This window comes from Panthera pardus, unplaced genomic scaffold, assembly GCF_024362965.1.
Source record: "Panthera pardus isolate Hobbes unplaced genomic scaffold, ASM2436296v1 HiC_scaffold_19, whole genome shotgun sequence".
NCBI lineage: Eukaryota > Metazoa > Chordata > Mammalia > Carnivora > Felidae > Panthera > Panthera pardus.
In genome coordinates, this window is record NW_026526754.1 from 18,985,926 (window position 1) to 19,003,007 (window position 17,082).

Here is a 17,082-nt window from a genome sequence, read left to right on the forward strand (position 1 = left end):
ATTTTTTAAAATCTAATAAGTATTGAGGCTAATCACAAATTATTTTTTTTCCTAATTGATAATCATTGTAACATCCATGGCTTGAGATTTAAAACGTCATCCCACTGCACGTTTGGTACAACCACCTGAGAATTGCCTGTGATCTTTTCTCTCAAGTGTGTCAGAAGGGGTCCACTCATCTCTTTAAGCATTTTTTCCTCTCATAGCAATACAGTTGAAAGAGTTGCCAGTTTGATATTTACAGTCAGAAAAGGAGTGGAGACTAGATGAATAACTTACAACTTCTCCAGATCTTAGAGCTTTTCATATTTAAAACAAATAGACTGGAGTGCCTGGATGGCTAAGTCGGTTAAGCATCTGACTCTTCATTTTAGCTCAGGTTATGGTCTCCCATTTCAGGAAATTGAGCCCCATGTCGAGCTCTGTGCTGACAAAAGCCTGTTTGGGATTCTCTCTCCCTCTCTCTCTCTCTAAAAAAATAAACCTTTTAAAAATAGATAGATAGATAAGTAAATAAATAAATAAAACAGACTGTGTATCTGGGTAGGTTTCTGTACCAGTGTATTGGGGACTGTGTGTATACCGTGCTATGGGTTGTCTGATGAGCATCCCTGCACATTTAGCTCATGTTCATGCGTGACACAATAAACAATGGATGATGGGCTTTCGGTTGGATAGAAGATGATGAAATCCCCAAGGTTTTGTGTATGTTGCATGTTATGTGGCTCCTTGTGAACGATCCTTTTTTTATATTCAGGGTAAGATCCTGATTCAACTGTCCTAAAAAGACATTTAAGCTCTCATCCAGATACACTTGATCTTAGCCAAAAGGCGGAGAAGCGATAAGCTCTCATCCAGATAGAAGCCAGTAGTTCAGCTCCAGGGTTGATGAAGTCAGTCATCAAGCACTCATGTTCCTCTCATCTTTCTGCTCTGCTGTCTTTGGATTGTTCCCCATGGTGTCAGAGTAGCTGCACAAGTTCCTGGAGTGTTGCTCAGGCCAGACCATGTCTAGCAGCATAAGATGCCATCTCTTTGTGTCTTTTTATTGGCAAGTAGGCCTTTCCTGGAAGTGTCCTAGAGACTTCAGTTTTCATTGGCTGGAACTGGGTCGTGTGACTACCCCAAATCCCTCATTGTCAAGGGAAATGGATTAGTATCCAAATCAGGATTTACATTGATGTGGCTACAGGGGCACTTTCCCATGAGTCTCCTGGGAAAGGAGTATATGGCTACTTGATCAAAGTTGGGTTCTGATAGCAAAGAGGAAAGCATGGAATGGATTTGGGGCAGGCAACCTAGAGGAGGTATGTGTGTGTGTGTGTTGGGGGCAGGAGATGAGTGAGCTAGAGAGGATATGTGAGGTGCACTCCCCTGCACGGGGGAGGGGAAACGTGCCCTTATCCACATAGACACCTAAACACCTTTTATTGTCTAGATCTGTGGTTCTCAGAATTTAGGGCATGGTTAGCAAGTCTGACTGCACATTGGAATCACCTGGAGAGGCTTTAAAATTATTGATGCCTGGGGGCACCTGCGTGCTCAGTCAGTTAAGCATCTGACTCTTTTTTTTTTAATGTTTATTTATTTATTTATTTTATTTTTTTAACGTTTATTTATTTTTGAGACAGAGAGAGACAGAGCATGAACGGGGGAGGGGCAGAGAGAGGGAGACACAGAATCTGAAACAGGCTCCAGGCTCCGAGCCATCAGCCCAGAGCCCGACGCGGGGCTCGAGCTCATGGACCGCGAGATCGTGACCTGAGCTGAAGTCGGACGCTTAACTGACTGAGCCACCCAGGCGCCCCAATGTTTATTTATTTTTGAGAGAGAGAGAGAGAGAGAGAGAGAGAGACAGAGTGAGAGTATAGGGGAAAGGAAGAGAGAGAGGGAGACCCAGAATCTGAAGCAGGCTCCTAGCTGTCAGCACAGAGCCCAACGCGGGGCTTGAACTCAGAAACTAAGAGACTAGCCAACTGAGCCACCCAGGTTCCCCAAACATCTGACTCTTAATCTCAACTCAGATCTTAATCTTGGGGTCTTGAGTTAAAGCCCTGTGTTGGACTCCACACTAGGCATGGAGCCTACTTTAAAAACAAAACACAACAACAACAACAACTTTGATGCCTAGGTCCTAGGTCAAAGATTCTGAGATTCTGATGTTTGGGATGAAGTCTGGGGCATGCAGCCAGGCTTGAGAACTACTGATGTAGATTACCAGTTCCCAAAGTATCACCTAAGGAACACTAGCCCTGACTGGGGTGCTTCAAAACTGGATGCCTTGGTCAAAAAGTTTTGGGAATCATTGCACACTTGAGCTTGCGTGCTCGCCTCATTCCATGAGACTCACAATGCATATTTAGCATGTTAAAAACTCACAGTTCCCATGCTAAAGAACTTGTGTAACATTTATAATCTAGTGTTTGTCATATTTATTTGATTCAGAAACATTTCTGGGGGAATGACACCTATTATGTTGAATTTTGTCCCCTAAAGAAATAATGTTGAAGGCCTAACCCCTACTAATCAAAATGTGATCAAATTTGGAAATAGGGGTGTTGCAGATGTAATTAGTTAAGATGGGGTAATAATGGATTAGGATGGGCCCTTAATTCATTAGGACCAGAGGGGTGCTTGAGTGGCTCAGCAGGTTAAGTGTCTGACTTTGGCTCGGGTCATGATTTCTCCGTACAAGAGTTCGAGCCCTGCATCGGGCTCTGTGCTGATAGCTAGGAGCCTGGAGCCTGCTTCAGATTCTGTGTCTCCTTCTCTCTCTGTCCCTCCTCCACTCACACTCTCTTTCTCTCTCAAAAATAAATGAACATTAACAAAAACTAAGTAGGACTTGAGATCTTATAAGAAGAAGAAAAGAAACACAGGGACAGACACACAGGGAGAAGGCCATGTGATAACGTAGGCAGAAATTAAAATGATCCATCTACAAGCCAAGGAATACCAAAGGACACTAGAAGTTAGAAGAAAAGACTGTTCTCCAGAGTCTTTAGAGGGAGCCTGGCCCCATTGACACTTTGATTTGGGGCTTCTATCCTCTGGGATGGAGACCATAAATTTCAATTGGTTTAAGCTACCCAGTTTATGCTACTGTGTTCCTCTCGAGAGGAAGAGAGAGAGAGAGGGAGAGCGATGGCCATTAACACCTCTTGGACACAATTTGAGAAACCCTGAAATAGAATCATTCAGAAGCAATCCCCGACCAACCAAGAAGATGAAATAGTCCGTAGAGGTCATTTTTTTCCCCAAACTCCAGACAGTGTTTGTTTTATTTCTAGGAGGAAATACATTTGAACAGTCTATGACAATAGTGGCAATTGAATGTACTTAAGTGTATATTTTTCTTATTTTTTTTTACTTGCCAGGCTTGGTGACTTTTCTGTGGACACAGAAAAACATTGGCCTGGAGAGACTGTAGAATCACTGGGAAGCATAGGCCCAAGGCTCTGGCCTTCCCCCTCTATAGATGTTCGTGTGTGGATGAAGAGCTTAAAGCTTGGGTGCAGCTGACACAGGTACAGGGAGGCCGGACCTCTGACAGCAACTCGGGCTGTTCCCTGCCACTGCCAGGGTCCTCTCTTTTACATTTAATGCCCAGGAAACCGAGTATTTTCGCCAGCAACAAATCGGCAATCTCTCCTTCCTCCGACAGCTGTAGAGGGAAAAAGAACCATACGACATACATAGAACCATTCTCTTTGGGGGGTTTCTTCCTTCCTAAGGGGAAACCATGGTTTTATTGTTCAACTTGGTCTCTGCCAAAGTCACTGCACTGTGTAGAGTCAGTTTTCTGTTGGGATTCCCCTTCTTCTGGGAATCCCAGGGGTGTGTGCTCCCACCTTTACCCTGATGTTTCTTCTTCCCCTGTGATGAGAATGACAGTATTCCCTCTACCACCCCCAATAGGGGCTGTTAGGAATGTATGTACAAAGACCCTCATGCGTTGCTGCTGGGAACATGAATTGGTGCATCTGCTTTGGGAAATAGCTTGCCGTCTTCTCAAAATTTAAACTTGTTACCATATGACTTGTTGAAACAAATGTCTGGGCCCAAGATGGAGCTGCTCCAGCCTGGGGTGCCATGTCAGCAGACTGAAGCTTAGAGAACTTTTGTGTCCCTGTAAATGCTTCCCTTTATCAGAATGCAGTGTATCAGGTTAGCCAACCTCCAAACACCAAGCCACCTCTGAGCCCTATACTTCTTTTCTTTTCCATCTTGCCACAAACAAGATTGACTGTGTGGCCCCAGTCAGTCAGATATATTTTCATTTTTCTCTTCCTTGTTCTTTATTCTTTTATCCTATAAAAGCTTCCTGCCTTCCACCCCATTTGTACTTCTCTGAATAGAGACTGTCCACTTCATGGAGTGTTAAGGTTTGTATCACCTAACTTGTCTGCCTTAATAACTTTTTAAAAGGTTTCAGCCTTGGCTGTATACTAAAATCACCTGAGAAGATTTCAGAAATACACGTGCTTGGCTCATTCACCCAAGGATTCTGTGTGTATTGGTCTCAATGCAGCAGCAGGCATCCCAAAAGCCCCCACGTGATTCTAATGTACACTCAGGCCTCAGCATCACTGGGGTCATGAACCAAGTGTCACCTTGGGAATCAGGAGACCCGATTCTAGTCTGCCCTTCATTTGTTTGTATTCTTGAGGAAGGTATTTCCTCCTTCTGGACCTATTTCCCCTCCCATGAAATGAGGGCTTTGAGCTACAGAGGTCTCTCACGTCCCCCGCATGTCTAGTGCTGCTCAGTCACTTCCTAATTCAGGGTCAATGACTGTTGAAGAATAAGCCAAAGGGACTCACCTGATCATATTTTTGCTCCTCATTGAAGGCCACCAGGATGACAGAGATGAATAGATTCAGCACCACAAATGTCATGAAAATGATGCAGGACCCAATCAGGAAGGAGCCAAGCACTGGGCTGTAGTCCAGGACCTGTCAGGAAGAAAGCCAAGAGTCACCCCCAGAAGTCCTGTGTCCTAGTAGCCACTTCCCCATAGCCATCCTCAGAGGGAAAACTGGTTCTCAGACTAGGCAGAGCCTGGAACCAGGAAGGATCCCTTTTGTCTGGCAGCTGAGAGCACGGGCATTGCTCTCAAGAGCTGCCAAGAGACGAGGTGCCCGGATGGCTCAGTTGGTTAAGCAGCTGACTTTGGCTCATGATCATGATCTCACAGTTCGTGAGTTTGAGCCCTGAACCTGGCTCTGCACTGACAGTGCAGATTCTCGATTCTCTCCCTCTCCCTCTCCCTTTCTCTGCCCTCCCCTGCTCTCTCTCTTTCTCTCTCTCTCTGTCTCTCTCTCTCTCTAAGTAAACAGAACAAAACAAAACAAGCTGCCAGGAAAAGAAAAAGATAGCACCCCCTACTCCCTACTGCCGCCATTTCCAAATATAAGGCACCATTTCTGGCCAGGGCTGGGAGCATTCCCTTCTAGAGACCTCCCAGCCCAGTCCTCTCCTAAGTACTCAGTGCATGATGTTCTCCTGTAAGCAGGGGTTCCCAGGGCAAACTATGGGCCCTAGTATGGGGCTGTCTGCCTAGAGGAAGGGGACTGTTTATTTGTCCAAAGTTGCCTTGTGCTTGCCAGGCCATGGACCTAAGGGGTGCATCCATTCAGGGAGAGACATTTGAGGAGGGTGCTTTTTCTCATTTTCATAAAGGCTTGGTGTAGATGGCCGTGTCCATGTTCCCCCGACCCCACCCCATTACCTCTTCATAGTTAAAGATTCCTAGCTGAAGGCTGATCATTGTTTCTGCTGCATCAAAGAGGGTTTTGTAGGAACGGAGTTTCCAACCAAATATTAAGTTTGACTGTAATGGAAAGAGTCCTCATGAACAGGAAAAGAAACCAAGTGACCTCCCCACCCCCCACCCCCAAAGCCTGTTGTTTGACAGAGTCTCTGTTCTGGGTCAGCCTTATCCTTGGCCCCGCAAAACCGTACCTATGGGGGCTTGCAAGTGAGTGTGTGTGTACCTACCCAGTTCTGTAAGGAATGCGTATCCCCTTCTGGGGCTCAGCACCACCCACTAGGCCCCTACTGTGTTCACTCAGATGGCTGCAGTTCACTCAGGTGACTCAGTGATGAAACTGGGCTCTCTGAGGCCCCAGCCTCTTTGCTTTGGGGGAGTTGGGTTGGATGACAACAGGCTTCTGCCTGGGCAGGGCGTCCCCTATACTTCCTCCTCACCACAGCACGCTTCCCTCCAAAGATTGCCGCTTTTATGTCAGGGAGGCCCAGCACTCCCTTTGCTCTGAATTGGTGACTTCTCATCTCCGGACACGGCCAGTGTCCCTGTAGCTCCTATACTGCAGATGGAGGACTGAATAAATCCATGTGAATTAAGGGGTCCAGTGAAGTACTTGTGATAAAACCAAACTCCAGCTTTTTAGCATACCCCCATCACTCCATCAGTGCTCCTTACCCCATTTCTAAGGGTGGGAGAGGGAGAGGCAGTAGTTAGGTAGTGGGGAGTCAGGGTGGAGGTGATAGGGACAGGAAAAGGATGGCTAAGGAATGGGGAGAGGGCTAGAGAGAGAGTGGTAACTAGGATAAGAGAGACCACTGTGTGGTGTGCAGCTCAGGGATGGTGGAAGGTAAGACTGGATGGGGCCAAGGCAAGAACTGGGAGAGGGGCTGGGGTGGACAGTGGGTCAGGATTGGGTGAAGGGGCATGGAGGAGTGAGAGCTGTGGTATTATGGGGAACGTGGACTTGGAGGCGATGGGGGTTATATTTAGATGGAGAGCAAGATGTGGCAGAGGGTCTTTGTTTCCCACATAATTGGTAATAAAAGAGTTGGCAGTATTTTTTTTTTTTTCATTCGCAAAAGAGACGTGACTGCCAAAATGCTCTCAGTGTCAAGGGGCTGAATGAAATGATTTTTGGCCCTGTTAAGTTCATGCCTCGTGTAGGGCACCAAGCAGTGACATAGCCTACCCATATGTAGGCTAATCTCTGCCCAATTCATCTCCAGCTCCCCCCTCCACCCCCGAGCACGGAGCGAATGCTCTAAGCGTGTCTGAGCATGTGGAGTGTCGGGAAAAGTGGCATTTCCAGGCAGGGTCCAGGTACAGAAAGGAATCCTTTATTGGAGGTAGTTGGCCCTCTTGGTCTTAGAGACTATACCTCCTTGCTCTTATCCAGCCGATGTCTCCACCCTTGCCATTTGGGGTGGCCAGTTTATGAGCCCCCAGCTGCAAAGCCCTGGACTCAGAATATCCACCGTCTCCCCCAGGTTCCAAAGTCTTAACGCTAACCCTCAGTGCATGTGCCCCTCCACCCCCCCTCCCCCCAACGACCACCACCACTGAGAAGCCTTTGCTTCCAAGGAGACCAGCCCCGAAGGTTTTACCAAAGGAACCACTCACTGCAATGGAGTAAGCCAGAAGCATGATAAGGATGACGATGATAAATCCTGAAATGTCCCCCCAAGCACGGCGCAGGGCAGATGTGATCATGTTCATTTTGGGGTTCAACCTGAGCAGATGCCAAAGCTTCACTGTGGACAGCAGTACCAGGAAGGCAATGATGTAGCCAAGGGCAGCATCGGCTGCTGCTGTCTCACTGAAACTGATCCCCCTGTAGGACCAAAAGGGAGGGTGAGTCTCAGAGACTGTGAGAAGCTCAGCCAGAGCTCATCTGGGCTGTCAGGATGCTGGATCCTCAGCCCAGGATGCAGGATTAGATTTGTCATGATCTCAGAGCCCATCACTTCCCACAACAGATCTGGGAGATATAAGGCTAGTCCAGTTCCCCAGCTATGTAATGATGAGGTGGGGATGACAATGATGGAGATGAGAGTAGAGATGGTGATGGTGGTGGGGATGATGGTTACGATAGGGATGACGACAATGATGGTGATGGAGGCGATGTGGTAGGGACGATGATGGTGGTGGCGAGGGTGATGGTGATGGTGGTGGGGATGATGGTTATGATAGGGATGACGACGACGATGACGATGGAGGTGATGTGGTAGCATGTTGGTGGTGGTGGTGAGGGTAATGGTGATGATGGTAGTGATGTGGTAGTGATGGGGGTCATGGGACCATTACCTACCAGTTTTGGTTAATGGCTGCAGAGCTATGGAAGAATGGCAAAGGAAGAATCCTCCCAGGGTCAAGAAGATGGAACTGAGGGAGTTCTGTGAGCCTCCCCTCCTGGTCTGGGGTTACTAGGTGCCACTTCCTCCCTCACATTTGTCTGAGTGTGTGTCCACATTACCCTTACATTTGAAGGAAGGATGAAGGATCATTCGGTTTTTGTGCTGAGGGCCTGATGAACCTCAGCTATGTTTGGCCTTCGAGACCACTGGCTGAGGCAAGTGTTTCTGTCTTTGTTTCATGGATGAGGACGAGGAAGAGTTGGCACCAGGTCACCCAGCTAGTGACATAGCGATACAACTCATGGTGGAAGAAAAAGAGTTGGATCCAGGCCTGACTCCAAAGCCTGGTTCTTCCCGCCATCCCACCCTGCCCTTAATTCCCCTCTGTGTCTTTGTGCTTTAAATTCAGTCTTAATATCGGTGTGTCGTTCAAATGGTGTAGACCGTTATCCAGTGACATGGATGGAGCACAGGTTAAAGAACAAAATTATATGATCTCAGGTTTTAAATGCATTTAATGTACATATATAACGCCTGAGTGAAAGCTGTCCTTTTCCCTAATCTCCTGCCCTCCAGAATCTTCCTTCCCTTTGAGCATATGGGGCTGCTGGTATGGATGGCAGCTTCCTCCTTTGGTTCCCGCAGCGTCTTTTTCCTGTCTCTCTTAAAACACCTAACCCTCTCTTGCGCCATTTAATTGCTCATATGCGTGGAAAAGTAACTACGTAAGCCCTCTTTTGTGATGACGGCTCTAATGAAAGCATGGTTCTCAGCCTTGGCTGCAGGTTAGAATAACCAGGGAGACAATGAAAATACTAGAGCGGGCTTGTCCCCAGCACTGACCTAGTAGGTCTGGGATGTGGCCTGGGCATCAGGGTTTGATCATCTCCCTGGGCAATTCTGCTGAGGAGCCAGGCCTGGGAAGCACTGGGTTGAAAGGAGACTATGAAGCAAATCACTTGGTCTTAAAAAATACTTGGAAAATTCAGGATCTGGTTATAGAATGACTTATCTATTCCAACAAGCAAACGAAGTTTGCAAGTTTCTGAAATTAACACAACGCTTTGGTTAATTGATTAACCAAATGCAACTGAGGGTTTCATGTAATTCCACATTTTACTCTGGTTTCTGTCAAAAGTGGCAGATTTATGTTTTCTGACAGTGTGAAGAGAACTCTCTTACTATAAGATTGTTTTATAACCCATCTGAGTAAAAACCCTATCTATGTGGATATTGAGAACCAAATATGTTTTAGGTCACGGTGAGGAATTATAAAGCGTGGTTAATGTAGGGGGACAGTGATGATTTACAAATCACACTGGCTGTTAATGGTCTTAATCATGTATAACCTAAACTCACCACTGTTTCTTCCTAGAACTCAGGCTTTGTTCTCTAAGCAGGAGTTTTTCTGCAGAGGGTCAGATGGTATGTATTTGAGGCTCTGTGGGCCAGATAGTTTCTGTCCCAGTAACTCCGTTGACAGTTGTTATCAGGAAAGCAGCCGTGGACAGTATGTAAGGAACAGGTGATGATGCAGTGTTCCATTAAAACTTAATTTACAAAAACGGGTGGCGGGCTGGATTTGGACCCCAGGTCATCTTTTGCAGATCCCTTCAAGAGTTCAAACACCTTTAAGTTTTAGAAATGCTGTTCTGCATAAGATTTACAACCAGCTTGAGTAAAAAATAAAAGCACTTCTGATAATTTCTGAACTCAAAGAACTCAACTGATACGGAGACCTTTCTGTGGAAGGGTGCCTGGAGAGAGGGTGGAACTTTTGTCCTGACTTGGCTGGCGCCATGGGCGTGGTACAGAGAAGAGCTCAGTGAGGGTTTGGGAGTTGAATGAGACCATCTAGGGTGGAGGTTAGGAATGCAGAGTTCTTATAGGCCCTGCATTTCCGTTTGCAAATTCTGTGACCTTGCACAGACATCCTTTCTGAGCCTCAGTTTCCTTATCTGTAAAAAAGGGATGTTGATAGTATTATCTTTTAGAAGTTTTAGGAAGATTAAAGTAGATGAGATAATGCTTTTAAAGTGCTGCTTTTATAACAGTATATGGCATCCAACAATAAATAAATGTTAGCTATATCAATAAAATCACTGAGTCAAGAAATACAGTGGTTTGATGTAAGGATTGGGATCCTGGAGACTTACAAGCTAGGTTTCTTGTTGTTGTTGTTTCCTTTTTAATATATTTCCTTAAGACTTTACTTTTAAGTAATCTCTACATCCAACATGTGGGGCTCAAACTCATGACCCTGAGATTAAGAGTTGCAAGCTCTACCAAATGAGCCAGCCAGGCACCCCTTCAAGATTTTAAAACAGTTATTTATTTAAAACTTTTTTAGAGAGAGCTAGCAGGGGAGGACCAGACAGAGAATCTTAAGCAGGCTCAGCACTGGGCATGCATGGAGCCCAAAGATTTTATTTTTATGTAATCTCTGTACCCAAAATGAAGCTTGAATTTACAACCCCAAAGTCAAGAGTTGCGTGCTCTAGTGACTGAACCTCTCACACAAGGTAGGTTTAAATTACTTCTCTGCCACCTTTAAATGTAGGGCTTGAACTCACGACCCTGACTGAGATCAAGACCTGAACTGAGATCAGAGTCAGATGCTTAACTGATTGAGCCACCCAGGTGGCCCGAGGCATAGCTTTCCTGACCTCAGAAGTCATTTCAGGCCCTCTGCCATCTTGTGAATGAATGTACGGACAAAACAGCCATTATCAGGCCAGGAGGTAATTTGATCCTATGAAGGACAATCAACAATGATAAAGTGAAGACTGACCTGGCGCACATTTCTTGAGTTATCTTTGCAGGATCTAAACCCCCTTGAGTACTCAGATACCAGACCAACTAAAGCCAGAGAATTGACAATGCTGACCTTTGCCAGTCCTAGTGACTTTGACTTGGACTTGGACTCAGTTACACTAAGATGACTTCTGCCCCAATTCCACGCTGTATTCTCCATTGCGTAGCCCCTTCAAGAATATGTATTCACCCTTCCCTTAAAACTTCCCCATTTTTGTTATTTGGAGAGACCACTTTGGGAAAGATCCTTGATGTTCTCCTTTATTGCAAGTAAAATGCTTCCTTTTCCTATTCTTTGGTTTGGTCATGTCTTTTGGCTGGATGGTTCCCAAGAGGCGAACCTACTTTTGGGTAATAATAACATCTACCACCTTGGGTTCTTATGAGGATCTGGTGGGTTAGTACATCCTGCCTAACAGAGTGGACCCTTTGTAAATGATGTAGGTTGTAAATGATGTAAGACACTTTGTAGCAGATGTAGGTTGACTGGCGTTCTGCTACAGCTTTTGGGCAGGGACCTTACCATGGTGTCACAGGGTCTTTTGTTTTGGTAGGATTTGCAAAAGTAAGCTTTGTTCCATTTTGTCTTAAAAGAGCCCTCTCCAACTGTGTATGCTTCAGGCCCTAAACCTGAATTTAAGTGGTAGCTATAGTTACTTTTTAAAGAGTGACCCGTGATCCTCTGAGGATCAACAGGACTTCAAAAGCCTTCCTCTGGGGGCGGCTGGGTGGCTCAGTCTGTTGAGCATCCAACTTTGGCTCAGGTCAGTTCAACCCGTGTGGGGCTCTGTCCTGACCGCTGGGAGCCCGGATCCCACTTTGGATTCTGTGTCTCCCTCTCTCTCTGCCCCTCCCCCACTCATGGTCTGTCTCTCTCTGTCTCTCAAAAATAAATAAATGTTAAAAAAAATTTTGTTCAAAAGCCTCCCTCTGACCCTGGGGCCACAGAGCTGGAGGAAGCAGATCTAGTGTGGGAGTTGGGAGCTGAGGCAGAGCCACTTACTCCTTCCCATGGTTCCGGTAGCGCTGGATGTCACGTTCTGCCAGGACAGCCCTCTTCACAAACATCGCCAGGGCGCTCCAGCTGGCCAGGATGATGGTCAGCTCCAGAAGATTCCACTTGCTATGGAAATAGCGCCACCTCTGTTTCCTCATGAGCTTGCCCTGAGAAAGGAGCTGGAGGTTGTACCAAATGCTGTGGCCAGAAGTGTGGCTCCCCACCCCTTCCACCAAAGCTCTCCCAGCCATCCAAGATGACCCTCCAGCAGGGGTCTACTGTATCCTGGAGAGGCTCCTTAAAGCCCTGGCCCCACGTGCCTAGAGTGCCTGGGGCCTCTCCCCAGCACTGTGCACAGACCCCATCTGCCCCATCACCAACTCAGGCTGCGGGATTTGGAAGGCACAGAAGAGTAAATACAGCAAAAATAAGAAAAACATTTAATTCTCTCTGATGCAAAAAATTGGGGAAGGAGAAAGACCCTCCCACCCTTTCACAGGGTATTTACTTCAGAAAACTTGTAATTGTGAATTCTTTCTCTGCCCCTTTGAGGTGCATGTCTATCTTTTTAAAAGTTCAGCTAGCCTCAAGAATGTTTTTCTAAAGGACCTGGGAGCTTTCTGTCTGACATGTGATCATGAAGGAAGGTGGCGCCTTCACTCCCAGTTTTCCTGGGAGGGTAGGAGCCAAATGGCAGGCACCTGGCTTCAAATTACAAAATTACCTCCTGTTGTGAATATATATGTTTATTTTTACTTTTTTTTTTAATGTTTATTCATTTTTGAGAGAGTGTCAGCGGGGGAGGGCAGAGAGAAGGGGACAGAGGCTCTGAAGCCAGCTCTGTGCTGACAGCAGAGAGCTCGATATGGGGCTCCAACTCATGAACTGTGAGATCATGACCTGAGCCGAAGTCAGACACTCAGCGAACTGAGCCACCCGGGTGCCCCTATTTTTCTTTTGATAAAGATAGTTAGCAAACACAAGTGGCCACCCCAATTACCAGGTGAATTTAGAGTGGACTAGTGGGATAGATATGCCATAAATCCTCTTGAGGATTAATTAGTGTTTATCTTAAGAAGGAGTATGTAATGGGTCCTGTCTGCCCAGCAATATGCAAGGGTGAGATTCCTTTCTGTTTTTGGAATCTCTTAGTGGATTGCCTGGGATGTTCCTAACTTCTAGTTGAATGCTTATTCAATAAGAAAAGTTGTTTTCTTCGAGGGAAGTGGAGAGTTATTGTTTAATAGGTACAGTTTCAGTTTTGCAGGAGGAAAAAAGTTATGGAAGGATGGATGGATGGATGGTAGTGATGGTTTTTGCACAACAGCGTGAATGTCCTTAATGCCACTGAGTTGTACATTTAAAAGTGGTTAAAGCGGTAAACTTTGTTATATATTATATATACATGTCTTTATGTATATATAATAAGTAAAATATAAAATATACACAATTAAAATAACATATAACATAGAACATACACAATGGTATACATAATCTACCACAATTAGAGATAAATGAATAGATTAGAAATAACAAATAATATAATAAAAATAAATAAATTAGAAATAAATAATTTTGTTAGTTTTTTTTTTTTTTTTTTCTTGACCTTTGTGCCTTTGTGGAGAGGTTTTCTAGATTGGCCAGAGACTTTGTTTTTAATTCTGTTTCTTCATCAGGTGTTGCAAGTCAAAAGGAATTGTGCTGTGCAAGTTCTAGGCCTCCCCCACTGTCCCCCCACCCCCCCCCCCCGACCAACCCCCACTAAAGAGAATCTCCTATTGTCTTTTCTATTTCCCTCCTCCTACTCACTCTTATGGAGGAAGGACTCCTGTTTGGCTAAGTGCACCTCCATCCTAAAGGGACGGAGAGAGATTTTAAAAATTGCTTAAGCAGTATTTTGAGAAAGATTTAAGGGTTTTGGAAAGAAGCGTTCTGAAGCAGCTGCAGGCAGAGGGTGAGGGCAGCCTGGAGGTGGGTAGGCAGATGGGCCTCCTTTGATGTTCTAGAAAAATGCAAAGACTTAGGTTGTTCTTTGGTAACTGTTCCCTGTTTGGTTTGAGCTGGCGATGTTCAGAGACCCTGTGGGATCCAGGTTTATGAGCCTCATGGTGAGGCAGAGTGTCAAGTTCAGGGGTTAGACTCTATGGGTTCCATTTTGGCCTTGGATAAATTACTTAATGTTTCTGGACTTCAGCTTCCTACTCTGTGAAATGGAGCCAATAGAACCTTTCTATTGGTATTAAAGGAGAAAATCCATGCAGCATTCTTAGCGCAATGCGAATCACGTGGTAGGCGCTCAAGGTATCATCCTTATTTTCAAGTGTTTGTCGTGGCTGTTGAGCAGGGGTTGGGGATGTCCTTTTAAGAGACCTGATTTGCATTTTTGGTGGGGCAAGGGGCAGGCCATATCCCAAGCTTCAAATGAGCTCCCTGCCTCCTCAAATCCCCATCATTATCAATGTCTGTACCTTCATTTTGCAACATGGTTGTAAAAGTGGCAAAGGGGATTTTTTTCCTAATTCCCAGAGACCACAGGTGAACCAGACCACATGGAGCACAGTCACCTGTCTCTGTCTCCCACCTATGACATTTTTGGAAGGTCTCAGTTCCTCTCCCTTCCCCATCCGGGAAGGACCAGCCTCTGGATCTTAGTTCCTGAGAGGTGCTGAAAGTTGGTCCTTGAGCTGGGTGGGTCCTCATGACTACAGGAGGACCGGAAAGTTGCCATGGCAAACAGGCAGACAGAACCTCTCCCTCTCCCTTCCACTGGCCTCATTCCAGGGAAGGTGTGTGAGACGGGACAGGTGCACTGCCACCTCCAGCCCAGGGAGCCCTAGTCTACCCCTCACCTGCACAATCATGTAGTAGAGAAGGAACAGGAGGTAGATGACCTCTGCTGCTACCACGAAGGGGTGCCAGCCGTCAGTGAAGGGGTACAGGCGCAGGCTTTGCAGGTTCGCATGTGCAAAGAAGGTTCCTGGGAAGCAAAACACGTTCTGCTCATTCCTGGTCACCTGCCTGCTCAGAGCCACTGCTTCTGACCGGAAGTCATCTGTGCCATGATGCAATCTCAGGCCCTTCTTAGGACTGGCCAGGGCAGAAGAGAAGATAAAGGTCCTTCAGACCCAAAAACCCAAGGGACTGGACAGGGACACACGGGGGATGCCAACGACAATGCACTTGTCAGAAAGGATGCCGGGAGCTGCACGGGGAGAGCCGTCCCCTACCCTCTGCATCTGGTAGCCTCCATTTGTGCCCTCAGTCACCTCCAGCCAGAGCACAACTGCCCACTTAACATTAATCTGCTCCAGGCTGGCTCCCTTTTTTTTTTTTTTTTTTTAACTTTTTAAGTTTATTTATTTTGAGAGAGACAGTGCGAGTGAGGGAGGGGCAGAGAGAGAGGGAGACCAAGAATCCCAAGCAAGCTCTGTGCTGTCAGCACAGAGCCTGACACGGTGCTCGAACCCACAAAACTGTGAGATGATGGCCTGAGCCGAAACCAAGAGCCAGATACTTAACCGACTGAGCCACCCAGGTGCCCCAAGGCTGGCTCACTTAAAGCCAGTTCACCTAAAAAGAGTTCGCTAAAGACCGATTCATCTATTGACCAATATGCCTAAAATTCAACCTTCTTTTGAATCAACTTTCATCCATTTGTGTATCTTTTCTTTTTGGCAGATATTGTAATGATATTTTAGTTATCTTTTAAGAAAAAAACCAATCTGACTAATAAGGCTACTGCCTCTGAAGACAAAGCCAACCCCAAGAATGGCAGAATGGAGAGACACAAACAACCTGAGTCCATGCCGACATCAGTGGACTGCTTGAACCAACCAGACCTGACAACCACCCCTCACTTTTCATCTTTTAGAAACATATAATTTAATCAGGTGTGTTTGGGAACAGACTGTTTAATTGGTCCTAAGAGTTGCAAAGGTGGCAAAAAGAAATAGAATATAAGTATACAAATAACCATCCCCCCCATAAGGATTTGATAGAAGTGCTTGACGATGTTGACAGTGGCCAGTGATCATAGAAGTTGAAGGCCTTTTGCTTTTCACTTTACACAGTTGTGAAATTTAAAGAACTATAGACATGTATTAGTTTTATTAAAAATGTAATTTGATACTAAAAATCATTTAATTTTTAAAGGAGAGGTGGTTGAATTTTAGGAAAATTGATTTATTAGCTGAAGAGGCTTTAGGGCCGCATTTTCAGTAGATTTTGAAAGCGTTAAAAGAGGGAGGAGGGCAGGTAATGGGGAAAAAGATCAGAGCACAGTACATCTAGTTCAGGGAAATGTTTTTGAAGCTCTTGTGTCTTACGTGTATTTGTGTGTGTGTGTTGGAATATGATGTAAAATGTACTTTATGCTGTAGGTTGAGGTACAGAGTAGTAAAGTATTATTTTAGATGAAGTTATCTGTTCCCAGGTTGCACCCTCCCCAGCTCTTCCCTGCCAGCGCCTCAACCTGCCTCCCCCAGATTGGGAAGCTCAAGAATATGAGATGCTTTCAAACCCCAACTGCGTTCCCTTAGAGTGTCTTGGGAGACAGGCCAGAGAGAAGTGAGGGCAACTAGGAATAAGGCTGGTGCAGCCCTGGAGCCTGGCCTTTGGGTGCCTGGGGAGAACTAAGACCCGCCCCGAATCTCCCAAACAACCATTTGCCCTGGAGCTCTGGCCCTGGGGCACCGAGGCCCAGCCTGGTCAGGAGCCCTGGCCCAGAGGGAGGGGCGTCTGTCTTCCAGAACGCAAGTGGGGTCACAGGCGAGGCTGCCCACCCAGGGCGCCGGTCTCCAGGGTCAGAGTGATGATGCAGAACAGATTGACGTTGGCGTTGTAGACCGTGAACTCCACAAAAACGGCTCTGGTCAGGCTGTCCAGCCAGGTGTTGTCAAACAGGTACTGGAGAATTCTGTAGGAAGAGGAGCATTTAGAGACCTCTCCATCTGCAGTGGCTCCCCACCCGCTCTGCCCCGGGAGAAAGCCAGGGCTTCCTGTGGAAAATTTTCCCTCTGACTCAGCTCCGTGCCCTGGGCCATAGGGCCTTGGGACTGCTCCTGGGAGTGATCACAGTTTCCCACCCATGGTGCAGTGTCTTGGCACCCATGGTCTCCTGGCTGTCAGAGCAGAGGTGCTCCAAGTGT

General features: G+C 46.3%; 1 protein-coding gene and 1 long non-coding RNA gene across 4 annotated transcripts in view; one reads left to right on the forward strand and one right to left on the reverse strand.

Moving 5' to 3' along the window:
- The window catches only part of LOC128778191 (uncharacterized), an 80,376-nt gene that overhangs the window by 19,988 nt on the left and 43,306 nt on the right, over positions 1-17,082 (forward strand). The window lies entirely within an intron of this gene.
- LOC109245650 (polycystic kidney disease protein 1-like 2) overlaps positions 3,265-17,082 on the reverse strand; it is a 94,571-nt gene continuing 80,753 nt past the window's right edge. Inside the window, exons 37-43 of the mRNA XM_053906694.1 lie at positions 16,717-16,850; positions 14,785-14,912; positions 11,942-12,102; positions 7,391-7,601; positions 5,732-5,833; positions 4,824-4,955; positions 3,265-3,664 (exon numbers count right to left, since the gene is read on the reverse strand). Coding sequence (XP_053762669.1) covers positions 3,473-3,664; positions 4,824-4,955; positions 5,732-5,833; positions 7,391-7,601; positions 11,942-12,102; positions 14,785-14,912; positions 16,717-16,850 — 1,060 coding nt within the window. The 3' untranslated portion in view covers positions 3,265-3,472. The remainder of the gene's footprint in view (positions 3,665-4,823; positions 4,956-5,731; positions 5,834-7,390; positions 7,602-11,941; positions 12,103-14,784; positions 14,913-16,716; positions 16,851-17,082) is intronic.